Source organism: Macaca fascicularis, chromosome 6 (genome assembly GCF_037993035.2).
Source record: "Macaca fascicularis isolate 582-1 chromosome 6, T2T-MFA8v1.1".
Taxonomy (NCBI): domain Eukaryota; kingdom Metazoa; phylum Chordata; class Mammalia; order Primates; family Cercopithecidae; genus Macaca; species Macaca fascicularis.
Genome location: NC_088380.1, coordinates 64042017 through 64057827, shown reverse-complemented (window position 1 = coordinate 64057827; position 15811 = coordinate 64042017). Strand labels below are relative to the sequence as shown.

General features: G+C 40.2%; 1 protein-coding gene across 2 annotated transcripts in view; it reads right to left on the bottom strand.

Annotated features, from left to right (window-relative positions):
- RAB3C (RAB3C, member RAS oncogene family) overlaps positions 1-15811 on the bottom strand; it is a 293496-nt gene that overhangs the window by 257548 nt on the left and 20137 nt on the right. For both annotated transcript variants that reach the window (XM_005556952.4, XM_005556951.4), the window contains exon 2: positions 668-895. In XM_005556952.4, the coding sequence (XP_005557009.1) occupies positions 668-895 (228 nt within the window). The remainder of the gene's footprint in view (positions 1-667; positions 896-15811) is intronic.

The following is a 15811-nucleotide window of genomic DNA, read 5'->3' as shown; positions in this document are numbered from 1 at the left end:
TAAATTTATCCCACCAGTTTGGCTAAGCTATCTCTGATCTTCTGGGGGTAAGAGGCAAAAAGCTAGCCAAATGGTCTCCAAACTTTGGGAGAACCTTCTACTTGGTGAAGACCCTGTTTCAAATAAATATTTCATTTCATTTGTTTTATTTGCATATATAAACATAGCTCTTAAGAGTTGAAAACAGTTTGCACAGTATAAATAGACCATCTTTGAAGTTCTATCTGGAGCTTTATGAAGGGTCTAAACCTACACTTTTCCTATATTTGGTTGTTTATCTTTTTCTTTAAAATGCCCAGGAAAGGCTGCTCTCTGTGACCTAAAAGCCCAGATCTACGTAGCCTATTTTATAGATTACAAAAATGTCAGAGAAGGAGTCACAGACTTTCTCAAGGTTACACAGATCATAAAAGGCAGAGCCAAAGTTTTCCTTCCACCACCACCAAGATAGAGCACCACATGACAACAAGGCATAATAATTCACCCTTCATATCTTAAAGAGGCATCACCACTACTTTCTTTGAAACAGAATGTGTTGCAGCAAAGAGGCTGGAAATTGAGGCTTGTGGATGCCCTAGGGATAGAACAAGGCAGAAAGTTTCTCCCTTACACATGGATATGTTCAACACCCCAGCCTGAAGAACACTGCCAGTTCAAAGACACTTACCCAAATCTGAAGCTTGATTCTCTTTTCATTTTTGAATACAGTTTTTACTTTGAAATCGATCCCAACTGTGCTGACGAATGCAGATGTAAAGGAGTCATCTGCATAACGGAATAGAAAAGATGTTTTCCCCACACTGCTATTGCCGATGATGAGTAATTTGAACATGTAGTCAAAGTTCTGATCAGAGGAGTCTTTCTGGCCATACCTGGCATCTTGGGCAGAGGCCATCTGTGATAAAAACAAAACAAAACAAAAACAAAAGAGGTGTGAATCAGACCCTCATTTGATATGAAGCTAGCAGCATACTCATTATTGGCCTTGCCAGAAACAGATGTCAGATACTCAGGAGGCGAGTGGAGAGTGCTCCCCAGTCTTCCTCTGATATTGGTATCCATGGCAATAATTCCCTGCTGGAAGACAGAACAGCAAATCTTACAGGCCTTTCCAGCTGTGTTGGTGCATGTCACTGCTCAGCATTCAGAACCAATCAAAGACACCAAAGGGGATGTCTATAAGGGTAACATGACAAGCAAAGAGATGAGAAATTGGCCGGGGCATGTGCGCTCTGAAACTTTATAATCCTACTGACGGAGACACCAAGGTAGCTGAACAGCAGGGTATTTCTTCCTGAATTATCTGAATGATTCGAATCTCTCTTATTTCATAGGGAAGCACACCCAAAGCATATCTCTGCTTCATTTATTAGCATATCAAATCAACATCCTAACATAAATGGCAGTGTTTTTTAAATTAAAAATAATTATGATGGGAAATATATATAGTTCAAACAATGTGCCAGATACTGTTAACTTATTTAATCCCTCACAGTAACCCAATGAGATGGGTACTTTTAATATTCGCATATTAAAACGAGAAAATCAAGGCCCAGAGATATTAAGTAACTTGCTCAACTTTATACAGGTGTTAATAGTAGAGGCAGGATTCAAACAGGCAGTGTGGTGCCAGGGCTCATGTTCTTGACACCTGCCCTATTTCCAAATGACGACTAGGCAGGCATGCACAAGCGCCCTGGAAGATCATGTCGGAAATATTCATTGTGAAATGCATCACAGGAGAGCCTGACCTGGGTTCAAAACTTACCTCCACTGTGTGGAGCTGTGTGACATTGGTTTGTTATTTTAAATTGGTGTGCTGCAGTTTCCTGCCTTACATGAAATGGGAAAATATAATATCTAACTTGGAATTCTTGTGAAAATAATAGATGATACAACTGTAAAGTAGATATGTAAAGCATCTAGCATAAAATAGAAAATGGTCTCTACAATCAATTACAAATGCTTTAGGTGGATATTGGCTTTTATTTATCTTTTTTGATGATCATCTTAACATCTATCAAAAATGATGTTGCATTACTTCTAAGTACCATTTGGCTCAATATAGAAAAGAGGTATTTAGAATGTTGCATCCCACTGATTAGTACATTTGCTCAGCACATTTTCTGATGCTATAAATTATTTGGCAATTGTTATTGTATTTAATATGGTAGCCACTAGTCACATATGGCGATTTAAGTTTACATTAACATGAAATAAAATTAGAAATTCAGTTCCTCAATCATAGTAGCCACATTTCAAGTGCAAAACAGGAACATATGACTAATGGCTACTGTACCAGGCAGTGCAAACTACAGAACATTGGCATAATTGCAGAAAACTCTATTGTACAATGCTAGGCTAGACAGTCTATTTTCCATTTCCCATGAAAGCTGATTAATAGTTACATCTCTCTCTTTGGAGTAGCGGTAGGAAAAGGGAGAAGCTCCAAGAGATGGCAAAATGTTAGAAACAGTAAACAGTGCTCAGCAGGGTGTGTGCGTGTGTGTGTGTGTGTGCACATATGTTTACAGAAAACTGAGGAAAAAGGGAAATGGTGAGATAGTGTATTACTCATCTACAAATACTTAATGCCAGCAAGATAATGCAATTTTATGTATAAGAATAAGGACAAACAAAAACCCGTGTGTATCTCATGAAAGTTGAGGATAATAAAGATTCAAATTGCATTTTACATTTTCGTATTAAACATAAGCTTAAGCATTTCTCTTTTTAAGTCTATACGGCCACACAAATATATTTAGAAATTGTGAAAACCTGTAACAAATGCTTCCCAGTGGGCAGAGGTTGGCCTCTAAAAGAGGCAGATAGCATCACTTTCTTTTTTGGCCCACCAGCCCACATGCTAAGGTCAACTTTCCTCAACACATGCCAGCCAAGGGCAAAAGTAGGATTGCAACTCTTGACCACTAATTTGAACAATGATATCTTGCCATGATGATTTCTGGTCCTCCAGAAAGCCAGTTAACTGTTTTGTTTGGCAGTGCTATTCCTGCAGATATTGCCCTTTCACTATTTAATGCCCCTCTCCTATATGAGCTGCTAAATTCAAACAGGCCTAAAAATGGCCTTCATTAAGAAGATCCTTTTACCCTTTTTCATATGAACCAACCTGGATTTGGGGGTCTGGTAAGAATGTTCAGCTAAGCCACAGCCAGAAAAGGGTCACTATACATTTCCTAGAGCTGCTCACTTACTTGGCCTGATAGCTTACTATCTGTTGCACCCCTATAACCCTAAGGTGACATTCAAACTGAGGCCTGAGGATCTCTAGGATACCTCAAAAGATGTAATGAAGACTGCTACTATCAATTTCAGGTGCCATTCCAAAATTAGGTTGGTTTCAAAACCTGAAGAAACATAATTGTCCCTCACTATCTATAGGAGTTGGTTCCAGCACCTCCCATGGACACCACAATCTGCAGATGCTCAAGTACTTGATATAAAATGATGTGGTATTCACATATGCATATTCTCCTGTATAGTTTAAATTATCTACAGATTACTTATAATACCTAATACAATGTAAATGCTATGTAAATAGTGGTTATTATTCTGTATTATTTAGGAAATGAAAACAGGAAAAAAAGTCTGTACATGTTCAATACATATGAAATTTTTTCCCAAATATTTTCTGTCTGCAACTAGTTCACTCCATACATGGGAACTCATGGATATGAAGGGTGAATTATATAGATATCACTAATATATAGTCTTTTGGAATATGACTGCATGCATTTAGATGAAGACAAGCACAACTGGGACAGCAGTATCTTTAATTTCAAGGGCTAATATACCTTGTTGTGTTAGCAACAAAGAAGGTAATGGGGGCAAAAGAGGGTGTCTAGGAGGGAGACAGAGCTGGTGGACATGTGTACCCAGCAAAATTCTTCTCAGGAAGAGCCTCTAAAGAATTAATTAGAAAAAGTTATTATCTCACTTACTCTTGAAGACTTTTTTTTTATACTATTTCCTAATTTAACACACCTAATAAGATTCACAAAGAGCCAAAAAGATATGCATTTGTAATGTATGTGTGTTTTTATAAAACTTCAGAATAATGCAATAAATCCTAGCTCAGAGGATGAAGAAAGAAACAGCCCTAATCTTGCTGAGAACACAAGTGAAGCAATTTGACAGCATATGAATGTCGAAGAGGCTTACAGACAGGCGCTATGTAAGTTTACTGACATCTCTAAATACTGAAGTCATGTGAACATTCTCAAAATTTTCATGGGGAAATATAGCTAAAATTTGAAAACAGGAACAGGCAAGGGGCACATCAAATTTCATAAAAGATGTACAAAAATGACTCTTCAAATGGTATTATTCTTGAACCCCAAATAACAAATAATCATAGAGTTGGAAAGAATCTTCAGGGCCATGCACTTCCCACCAACCCATGTCCCTTTCATGGCATCCATCATCTGAGGTTGTTGTCCTAGCTTCATCCTTCACACTGAGCAGCAAGATGTTCACTATGCTGTGAAGCAGCCTTTACAGCATAGAGAGAACTTCAGGCATCTGAAGGAACCCCTCAGGCTCCATAAGCTTTCTCTCCTCCTGCTTGGATGATCCCAACTGATTCATCCTCTCTTCCCAGGACATGTCTGAAAAATTGAACACCTCCTGCTAGGTTAAAACTGACACCTCTTCAGATTTTCAAAGTCCCATGTGTAGCTCTCATAACTGGTCACAATATTCTAGATATTTATCTACTTAGTGCAAAGTAGAATGAAACTATTATATCTTATCACACTTGACTTAATATAAAGTCTCCTAAAATGCTCATCACTATTTTCACATGACTATTATGAACATAGGTTTCTCCTATTCCCATTCTATATTTGACAACTTATTTTTTATGGAAGCGTCAACCTTTATGTGTATTCTGTTAAATTTCCTCTTGTTTGCTTTGATTTACAATTCAATTGTGATCTGACAATCCTTCATCAAAAATATTAGTTATCTTTTTCAGATTTGTGTCATTCCTAAATTTGATCAGTATGTATTTTATGTGTTCATCTAAGGCCCTCATCAAAATGTAAATCACTTTATAGACAAACAACAATTAACTTTTTAGCCTGTTGAATATATAAATCTATGGGTGAGACCACAACAGAATGTCATTAAGGAATTCAAAATATGAAGCAAATTCTTAACCTTTGAAAGTTGGTGTCTTGGAAAACCACTGTGTTGTTGGTCCAGGTAGGCCTTGGTTCAACAGCAGAGAATAGATCATGGATTTAATTGTTGTGTCATTTTAAATTTTAACTATTGTTTTCCCAGAAGTTCTACCGACCAGGAACCAAATAGGTTACCTCTGATTAACACATGTAACCACAGCCTCCTTCAGAGTTGTTCACATTTGTTTTCCAAATTAGATAGGAAAAATAAATTATTTACAAGAATTCAATTGGCCACTCACAAATCTAAACTGCACTAAGCCATTCCGTGGATCTGATGAGGAAAAACAAAAATAAGTTCTTTCAAAGTTACTATATTTCATACTGATTGGGCAGAAGCATTCCCCTTGAAAATCAGCACAAGACAAGGATGCCCTCTCTCACCACTCCTATTCAACATAGTATTGGAAGTCCTAGTCAGGGCAATCAGGCAAGAGAAAGAAATGAAAGGCATCCACATAGGAAGACAGGGAGTCAAACTATCCCTGTTTGCAGACTACATGATCCTATACCTAGAAAACCCCGTAGCCTTGGCCCAAAAGCTCCTTCAGCCAATAAACAACTTCAGCAAAGTCTCGTGATATAAAAATATCAATGTGCAAAAATCACTAGCATTCCTATACACCAACAACAGTCAAGCTGAAAGCTAAATCAAGAATGCAATTCCATTCACAATTGCCACAAATATATATATACACACACATATACACACACACATACACATATATACACACATATATACACACACACATATATACACACACACACACACATATATACACACACACACACACACACACACCCCTAGCAACACAGCTAACCAGCTAACCAGGGAAGTGAAAGATCTGTACAAAAACAACTACAAAACACTGCTCAAAGAAATCAGAGATGACATAAACAAATGGAAAAATAGTCCATGCTCATGGATAGGAAGAAGCAATATCATTAAAATGGGTATACTGCCGAGAACAACTTATAGATTCAATGATATTCCTATTAAACTACCAATGACATTCTTCACAGAACTAGAAAAAACTACTTTAAAATTCATATTGAACTAAAAAAGAGCATGAATAGCCAAGGCAATCCTAAGCAAAAAGAGCAAAGGCATCATGCTACCCAACTTCAAACTATACTACAGGGCTGTAATAACCAAAACAGCATTGTACTGGTACAAAAACAAGACGCATAGACCAATGGAACAGAATAAAGAACCCAGAAATAAGACCGCACACCTACAACTATCTCATCTTCAACAAAGCTGACAAAAACAAGCAATGGGGAAAGGACTCCCTATTCAATAAATGGTGCTGGGAGAACTGGCTAGCAGTATGCAGAAGATTGAAACTGGACCCCTTCCTTATACGGTATACAAAAACTAACTCAAGATGGATTAAAGACTTAAATATAAAACACAACTATAAAAACCCCAGAATACAACCTAGGCAATACCATTCTTGATGTAGGAGCAGGCAAAGATTTCATGACAAAGATGCCAAAACCAACTGCAACAAAGGCAGAAATTGGCAAATAGATTCTAATTAAACTAAAGAGCTTCTGTACAGCAAAAGAAACTACCAACAGAGTGAACAGACAACCTACAGAATGGGAGAAATTTTTTACAAACTATACAAACTATACAACTAACAAATGTCTAATATACCACATCTATAAGGAACTTAAACAAATTTACAAGAGAACAACAACAAAAAAACCCATTAAAAAGTAGGCAAAGGGCATGAACAGACACTTCAAACACAGAACATATGAAAAAAAGTTCAACATCACTGATCATTACAGAAATGCAAATCAAAACACAATGAGATACCATTTCACACCATTCAGAATGGCTATTACTAAAAAGTCAAAAAATAACAGATTCTGGCAAGGTTGCAGAGAAAAAGAAATGCTTATATACTGTCAGTAGGAGTGTAAATTAGTTCAACCATTGTGGAAGACAGTGTGGCAATTCCCTAAAGAACTAAAAACAGAAATGCCATTAGACCCAGCGATCTCACCACTGGGTATATATCCAAAGGACCAGACATTGTTCTATGATAAAGACACATGCACATATATGTTCATTATTGCCCTATTCACAATAGTAAAGACATGGAATAAACCTAAATGCCCACCAGTGGTAGACTGGATAAAGAAAATGTGGTACATACACCATGGAATCCTATGCAGCCATAAAAATGTCTTTTGCAGGAACATGGGATGGAGCTGGATGCCATTATTCTTGGCAAACTAACTCAGGAACAGAAAACCAAATACTTCATGTTCTCACTTACAAGTGGGAGCTAAATGATGAGAACACATGGACACATAGAGGGGAACGAAACACACTGGGGCCTATTGGACAGTGAAGGGTGATAGGAGGGAGAGGATTAGGAAAACTAACTAAGGGGTACTAGGCTTAATACCCAGATGATGAAATAATCTGTACAACAAACTCCATGATACAAATTTACCTATATACAAACCTGCACATGTACCCCTAAACTTAAAATAAAGGTTAAATAAAATAAAGTTACTGTGTTCCAACTACTACTACTGATAATAGTCTAAGGGTGAATGGAAGGAGGAACTAGGGTAAATTATCCAAAAAACATGCAATTCTTCTTTGAAATTGGGTAAAAATCAGGATGGGACATATATATTGGAAGTGCAGAAACACATAAAGTAGATTCAAATCTCAATCATTGTCACCTGTGAAAAAAGAAAAGAAAATGGCAAATTGCAAACAAAAAACATACTCAACATTGTTGATATTAGAAAATGCAAATTAAGACCCCAGTGAGATACCACTGTATACCTATTATAACAGCTACAATTAGAAAAAAAATTAAAACCTGACAACAATTGCTGGCAAGGATGTGGAGCAACCAGAATGCTCATAAATTGCTGCTGAGACTGTTTAAAATGGCACAGCCTCTTTGACAAATAGTTTAGCACTTTCTCATGAAGTTAAATTGTATTTACCATATGACCTAACAATCCCACTCCTAGGGATTTGCCCAAGAGAAATAAAAATGTATGTACACACACACACACACACACATACACAGAGAGAGAGACAGAGAGAGAGAGAGAGAGAGAGAGAGAGAGAAACAAAAATCATTTTTTTCTAACAGCTTCAAAGGCAAGGCTAAATTTTTAAAGCTAAGAAAGAAAATATTTAAAGTTAGCATTTCCAAACATCTGTCATCTGGACTCCAGGCTATTTGTCCTGGTGAAAGTCCTCATCTGTGCACAGGTTTGCAGGTCTCCACGTTTGTTTCTCAGAATCGATTAGAATTGTGATGTGCTTTGCAATCTCCGGCCAGCAATTTCTCCATGTATCTGCTACTGTTTGCTCTTGCAGGAGCCAGTTCACTGTTTACAACTCACCATCAAGCTGAAAGGATGCTGCCCAGGGTACAGGAAGTGGCCAAGGCGCTGGAAGGTTTAAATCCTAACCCTGGCTTCTGAAGTGAGAGGGCCCAGAAAAGGTCAGATTCAGAAATTTTCTTTACCTTAGTAGGGAATGAATAACTATTTTATGGGATTCACAGGAAAATGTATACAATAGTATGCCAAATTATGGTAATGTTTTCAAAATGCAAACCACTATACATTTTAAAGGTATAAAGGCATTCCTCAAGCTAAATTTCACCTTTCTTTCAGCCTTTCTCTGGATCTCCAACTCACGTATAGCTTCTTTAGCAGATGCGGATAACTCTCAGCTTATGTACTAGAATATGGCTAAATATTAACAGCAGCATAGGTCTTACATGTTCTATGTGCTTTACATGTATTATCACACCTAATCTTTGCATTATCCCTAGAAGGTGTAACTAGTTCAACCATTAGCATCCCCTTTTTAAAGGAACAGAACCTTCTAGTACATTTCAAAGACTACTTTCCACTTTCCCCTGCTGGAAAAATGAGACATTTTTCTCTGATCTTCACTGGAGGACCTGCTAGGGCTCCTGAAGGTAAAATGTAAAAAGGGTGAAGGGGACTCCTAAGACTGGCACCCCCTGGAATTTTTCTCTCTCAGACTGGTCCACACTGAGCCTCCAACAATGCAATTATAGTTGAGATTTTTCTTTTCTTTTTTTATTATACTTTAAATTCTAAGGTACCTGTGCACAACATGCAGGTTTGTTACATAGGTATACATGTGCCATGTTGGTTTGCTGCACCCATCAACACGTCATTTACATTAAGTATTTCTCCTAATGCTATCCCTCCCCCTGCCCCCTATCCCCTGACAGGTCCTGGTGTGTGATGTTCCCCACCCTGTGTCCAAGTGTTCTCATTGTTCAATTCCCACCTAAGAGTGAGAACATGCGGTGTTTGGTTTTCTGTCCTTGTGTGATAGTTTGCTGAGAATGATGGTTTCCAGCTTTATCCATGTCCCTACAAAGGACATGAACTCATCCTTTTTATGGCTGCATAGTATTCCATGGTGTATATGTGCCACATTTTCTTTATCCAGTCTATCATTGATGGACATTTGGGTTGGTTCCAAGTCTTTGCTATTGTGAATAGTGCCACGATAAACATACATGTGCATGTGTCTTTATAGTAGCATGATTTATAATCCTTTGGGTATATATGCAGTAATGGAATCTCTGGGTCAAATGGTATTTCTAGGACTAGATCCTTGAGGAATTCCCACACTGTCTTGCACAATGGTTGAACTAATTTACACTCCCACCAATAGTGTAAAAGTGTTCCTATTTCTCCACATCCTCTCCAGCATCTGTTGTTTTTTGACTTTTTAATGATAGCCATTCTAACTGGCATGAGATAGTATCTCGTTGTGGTTTTGGTTTGCATTTCTCTGATGGCCAGTGATGATGAGCATTTTTTCATGTGTCTGTTGGCTGCATAAATGTCTTCTTTTGAGAAGTATCTGTTCATATCCTTTGACCAATTTTTGATGGGGTTGTTTGTTTTTATCTTGTAAATTTGTTTAAGTTCTTTAGATTCTGGATATCAGCCCTTTGTCAGATGCAACCCGTGGTTTTTTTTGCTTTCCATTTGCTTGGTAGATCTTCCTCCATCCCTTTATTTTGAGCCTACATGTGTCTCTGCACGTAAGATGGGTCTCCTGAATACAGCATACTGATGGGTTTGGACTCTTTATCCAATTTGCCAGTCTATGTCTTTTAATTGGGGTACTTAGCCCATTTACATTTAAGGTTAATATTGTTATGTGTGAACTTGATCCTGTCATTATGATGTTAGCTAGTTATTTTGCCCATTAGTTGATGCAGTTTCTTCCTAGCATCGACGGTCTTTATAATTTGGATATTTTTGCAGTGGCTCATACCAGTTGTTTCCTTCCACGTTTAGTGCTTCTGTCAGGAGCTCTTGTAAAGCAGGCCTAGTGGTAACAAAATCTCTCAGCATTTGCTTATCTGTAAAGGATTTTATTTCTGCTTCATTTATGAAGCTTAGTTTGGCTGGACATGAGATTCTGGAATGAAAATTCTTTTCTTTAAGAATGTTGAACATTGGCCCCCACTATCTTCTGGCTTGTAGGATTTCTGCTGAGAAATCTGCTGTTAGTCTGATGGGCTTCCTTTTGTGGGTAACCCAACCTTTCTCTCTGGTTGCCCTTAACATTTTTTCCTTCATTTCAACCTTGGTGAATCTGACAATTATGTGTCTTGGGGTTGCGATTCTTGAGGAGTATCTCTGTGGTGTTCTCTGTATTTCCTGAATTTGAATGTTGGCCTGCCTCGCTAGGTTGGGGAAGTTCTCCTGGATAATATCCCGAAGAGTGTTTTCCAACTTGGTTCCATTCTCCCCATCACTTTCAGGTACAACAATCAAACGTAGATTTGGTCTTTTCACATAGTCTCATATTTCTTGGAGGCTTTGTTCATTTCTTTTTGCTTTTTTCTCTAATCTTGTCTTCTTGTTTTATTTCATTAATTGGATCCTCAGTCACTGATATCCTTTCTTCCACTTGATCAAATTGGCTATTGAAGCTTGTGCATGCATCATGAAGTTCTTGTGCCATGGTTTTCAACTCCATCAGGTCATTTAAGGTCTTCTCTACACGTTTATTCTAGTTAGCCATTCATCTAACTTTTTTCCAAGGTTTTTACCTTCCTTGTGATGGGTTAGAACATGCTCCTTTAGCTCGGAGATGTTTGTTATGACCAACCTTCTGAAGCCTACGTCTGTCAACTTGTCAAAGTCATTCTCCATCCAGCTTTGTTCTGTTGCTGGCGAGGAGCTGAGATCCTTTGGAGGAGAAGAGGCACTCTGGTTTTTGGAATTTTCAGCTTTTCTGCTCTGGTTTCTCCCCACCTGTGGTTTTATCCACCTTTGGTCTTTGATGTTGGTGACCTACAGATGGATTTTGGTGTGGATGTCCTTTTTGTTGATGTTGATGCTATGCTATTCTTTCTGTTTGTTAGTTTTCCTTCTAACAGGTCCCTCAGCTGCAGGTCTGTTGGAGTTTGCTGGAGGTCCACTCCAGACCCTGTTTGCCTGGGTATTACCAGCAGAGGCTGCAGAACAGCAAATATTGCAGAACAGCCTATATTGCTGCCTGATCCTTCCTCTGGAAGCTTCATCCCAGAGGGGCACCCACCCATATGAGGTCTGTCGGCCCCTACTAGGAGGTGTCTCCCAGTTAGGCTACATTGGGCTCAGGGACCCACTTGAAGAGGCAGTCTGTCGGTTCTCAGAACTCAAACGCTGTGCTGGGAGAACCACTGCTCTCTTCACAGCTGTCAAACAGGGACGTTTAAGTCTGCAGAAGTTTCTGCTGGCTTTTGTTGAGTTATGCCCTGCCCACAGAGGGGGAGTCTATAGAGGCAGTAGGCCTTGCTGAGCTGCGGTGGGCTCCACCCAGTTTGTGCTTCCTGGCCACTTTGTTTACCTATTCAAGCCTCAGCAATGACGGATGCCCCTCCCTCACTAGGCTACCACCTTACAGGTCAATCTCAGACTGCTGTGCTATCGGTGAGCAAGGCTCCATTGGCGTGGGACCTGCCAAGCCACACATGGGAGAGAATTTCCTGGTATGCTGATTGCTAAGACCATGGGAGAAGTGCAGTATTTGGGCAGAGTGTCCCGTTTTTCCAGATGCAGTCTGTCACAGCTTCCCTTGGCTAGGAAAGGGAAATCTCCTGACCCCTTGCACTTCCTGGGTGAGGTGACACTCCACCTTGCTTTGGCTCACCCTCCGTGGGCTGCACCCATTGTCCAACCAGTCCCAATGAGATGAAACAGGTACCTCAGTTGGAAATGCAGAAATCACCCATCTTCTGCATCAATTACACTGGGAGCTGCAGACCAGAGCTGTTAGTATTCGGTCATCTTGGAACAGAAGCCCTCTTTTTTTTTTTTTTCATTTTTTGAGACAGAGTTTCACTCTTGTCACCCAGGTTGGAGTACGACGGCACTATCTTGGCTCACTGCAACCTCCGCCTCCCGGGTTTAAGTGATTCTCCTGCCTCAGTCTCCCAAGTAGCTGGGATTACAGGCACTTGGTGCCCACCACCACATTCGGCTAATTTTTGTATTTTTAGTAGAAACAGGGTTTCACTATGTTGGCCAAGATGATCTCAAAACCCTGACCTCAAGAGATCCACCTGCCTCGGCCTCCCAAAGTGCTAGGATTACGGTGTGAGCCACTCTGCCCAGCCAGTTCAGGTTTTTCTACTTCAGTGCTAGTTCCCAGAGAAGTTTCTGCTCTGTTAAGTTGTGATTTTCTGTATCTGCCTGTCTGTCACTCCAATTACGAGGGGCAGTGATTTGCCCTGTGACTTCATTTCTCTGATGGATGTAAGAAGAGTTGTTGATTTTTAGTTTGTTCAGCTTTTTTCTAGTGTGAAGATGGAAGTGATGACTTCCAAGCTCCTCACACGCACAACTAAAATCGTCTCCATTTTAAAGATGAAATTAAAGGAATCTGAGGGGAGGGAGAATCATGGTGGATGGGAGGCAGGATTAGATTGTGCTCTGTACAGAGCAGCATATGGAGGCTTGCACTGTGAATTTTAGCTCCAGATTGACTGCAAGAAAAAAACAGCAATCCTGAGAGGACCCACAGACCTTCTGAAGGAAGCAGACTGCTCCTGCAGAACCCAGGAGAATACTATGAATGCCCCAATTGTGCAACTGGAAAAGGGAGGTGCTCCTCTCCCGAACACACACCCCACTGGAGAAGTTGAAGGTTTGTTTGTGGGAGAAGTTTCAGACTTTACCTGGAGCTGAGTCAAGTTAGAGAGCTGAGCCAAGAGAAATTCAGGGGTAGACAAAGCAGCAGAAAGGCCCTGCGAGCTCTCCGGGTCCCCAAGCAGCCCATTGCTGCCTGGCACCACAGGGATCCATCTGGAGGACGGCCAGAGGAGCAGGGGGTAAAACTCCACAGAGAAAAGGAATTCTCTAGGTGAACTTTGTAACAATTTGAACGGGGCAAGAATCCTCCTGGCCAGAACTCGCGAGAGGGCACAAATCTGAATCCAGCTTACAGACTTCACAGGGTGGGGAAGAACAAAAGCCTTTTTCTTTTGCAGCTGTGAGGCAGAAAGCTTCAGGCAAGTTTTCAAGCCCATCTTGCCCTCCATCTGGAAACAGAACCGGGGCTGTTGTTGGGGTCACAGTGTGAATGAGACCAGCCCTTCAGTTTGCATAGGAGCTGGTTGAGGCCTGTGACTGCCGACTTTCCCCTACTTCCCTGACAACCTCCATGACTCAGCAGAGGCAGCCATAATCCTTCCACAACTCCAGTGACCTGGAAATCTCACCCCCATCTGCCACAGCAGCTGAAGCAAGACCCACCCAAAGAGGGTCTGAGCACAGACAGGCCTAGGCCAGCTCCCCATAGTCCTTCCCTACCCATCCACCTTTCTAGTAGTGGAAGACAAAGGGCATATAATCTTGGGAGGTCTAGGGCCCTGCCTACTGCCGGTCCCTCTCCACACTACTACAGCTGAGGCTTTCTGCAAAGTGCCACCTCCTGGCAGAAAGCCAACCAGCACAAAAATAGAGCATTAAAACACCAAAGCTAAGGACCCCCACGGAATCCACTGCACCCTCTGCCACCCCAGTGGAATAGGCACTGATATCCACACCTGAGAGACCCATAGATGGTTCATATCACAGGACTCTGTGCAGACAACCCCAGTACCAGCCTGGAGCCAGGTAGACTGGCTGGGTGGCTAGACCCAGAAGACAGACAACAATCACTGCAGTTTGGCTCACAGGAAGCCACATCCACAGGAAAAGGGGGAGAGTACTACATCAAGGGAATACTCTGTGGGACAAAAAAAGAAATCTGAACAACAGCCTTCAGCCCTAGACCTTCCCTCTGACAGAGCCTACCCAAATGAGAAGGAACCAGAAAACCAACCCTGGTAATGTGACAAAACAAGGCTCTTCAACACCCCCCAAAATCACACTAGTTCACCAGCAATGAATCCAAACCAAGAAGAAATCCCTGATTTGCCTAAAAAAGAATTAAGGAGGTTAGTTATTAAGCTAATCAGGGAGGGACAAGAGAAAGGCGAAGCCCAGTGTAAGGAAATCCAAAAAATGATATAAGAAGTGAAGGGAGAAATATTCAAGGAAATAGATAGCTTAAAGAAAAAACAATCAAAAATTCAGGAAGCTTTGGACACAACTTTAGAAATGTGAAATGCTCAGGAAAATCTCAGCAATAGAATTGAACAAGTAGAAGAAAGAAATTCAGAGCTTGAAGACAAAGTCTTTGAATTAACCTAATCAAACAAAGACAAATAAAAAAGAGTAAGAAAATATGAACAAAGCCTCCAGAGTCTGGGATTATGTTAAATGACCAAACCTTAGAATAATTGGTGTTCCTGAAGAAGACAATTCTAAAAGCTTGGAAAACATATTTAGGGGAATAATCAAGGAAAACTTCCTCAGCCATGCTAGAGATCTAGACATCCAAATACAAGAAGCGCAAGGAACACCCGGGAAATGCATCACAAAAAGATCTTCGTGTAGGCACATCATCATCAGGTTATCCAAAGTTAAGACATAGGAAAGAATCTTAAGAGCTGTGAGACAGAAGCACCAGGTAACCTACAGAGGAAAACCTATCAGATTAACAGCATATTTCTCAGAAGAAACCCTACGAGCTAGAAGGGAGTGGGGCCATATCTTCAGCTTCCTCAAACAAAACAATTATCAGCCAAGAATTTTGTATTCAGCAAAACTAAGCATCATATATGAAGGAAAGATACAGTTATATTTAGACAAGCAAATGCTGAGAGAAGTCACCATTACCAAGCCACCACTACAAGAACTGCTAAAAGGAGCTCTAAACCTTGAAACAAATTCTGGAAACACATCAAAACAGAACCTCATTAAAGCATAAATCACACAGGACCTATAAAACAAAAATACCATTGCATGATGAATGCAATGGTATCTCATATTTCAATACTAACATTGAATGTAAATGGCCTAAATGCTCCACTTAAAAGATACAGAATCACAGAATGGATAAGAACTCACCAACCAACTATCTGCTGCCTTCAGGAGACTCACCTAAAACATAAGGACTCACATAAACTTAAAGGGGTGGAAAAAGGCATTTCATGCAAATGGACACCAAAAGT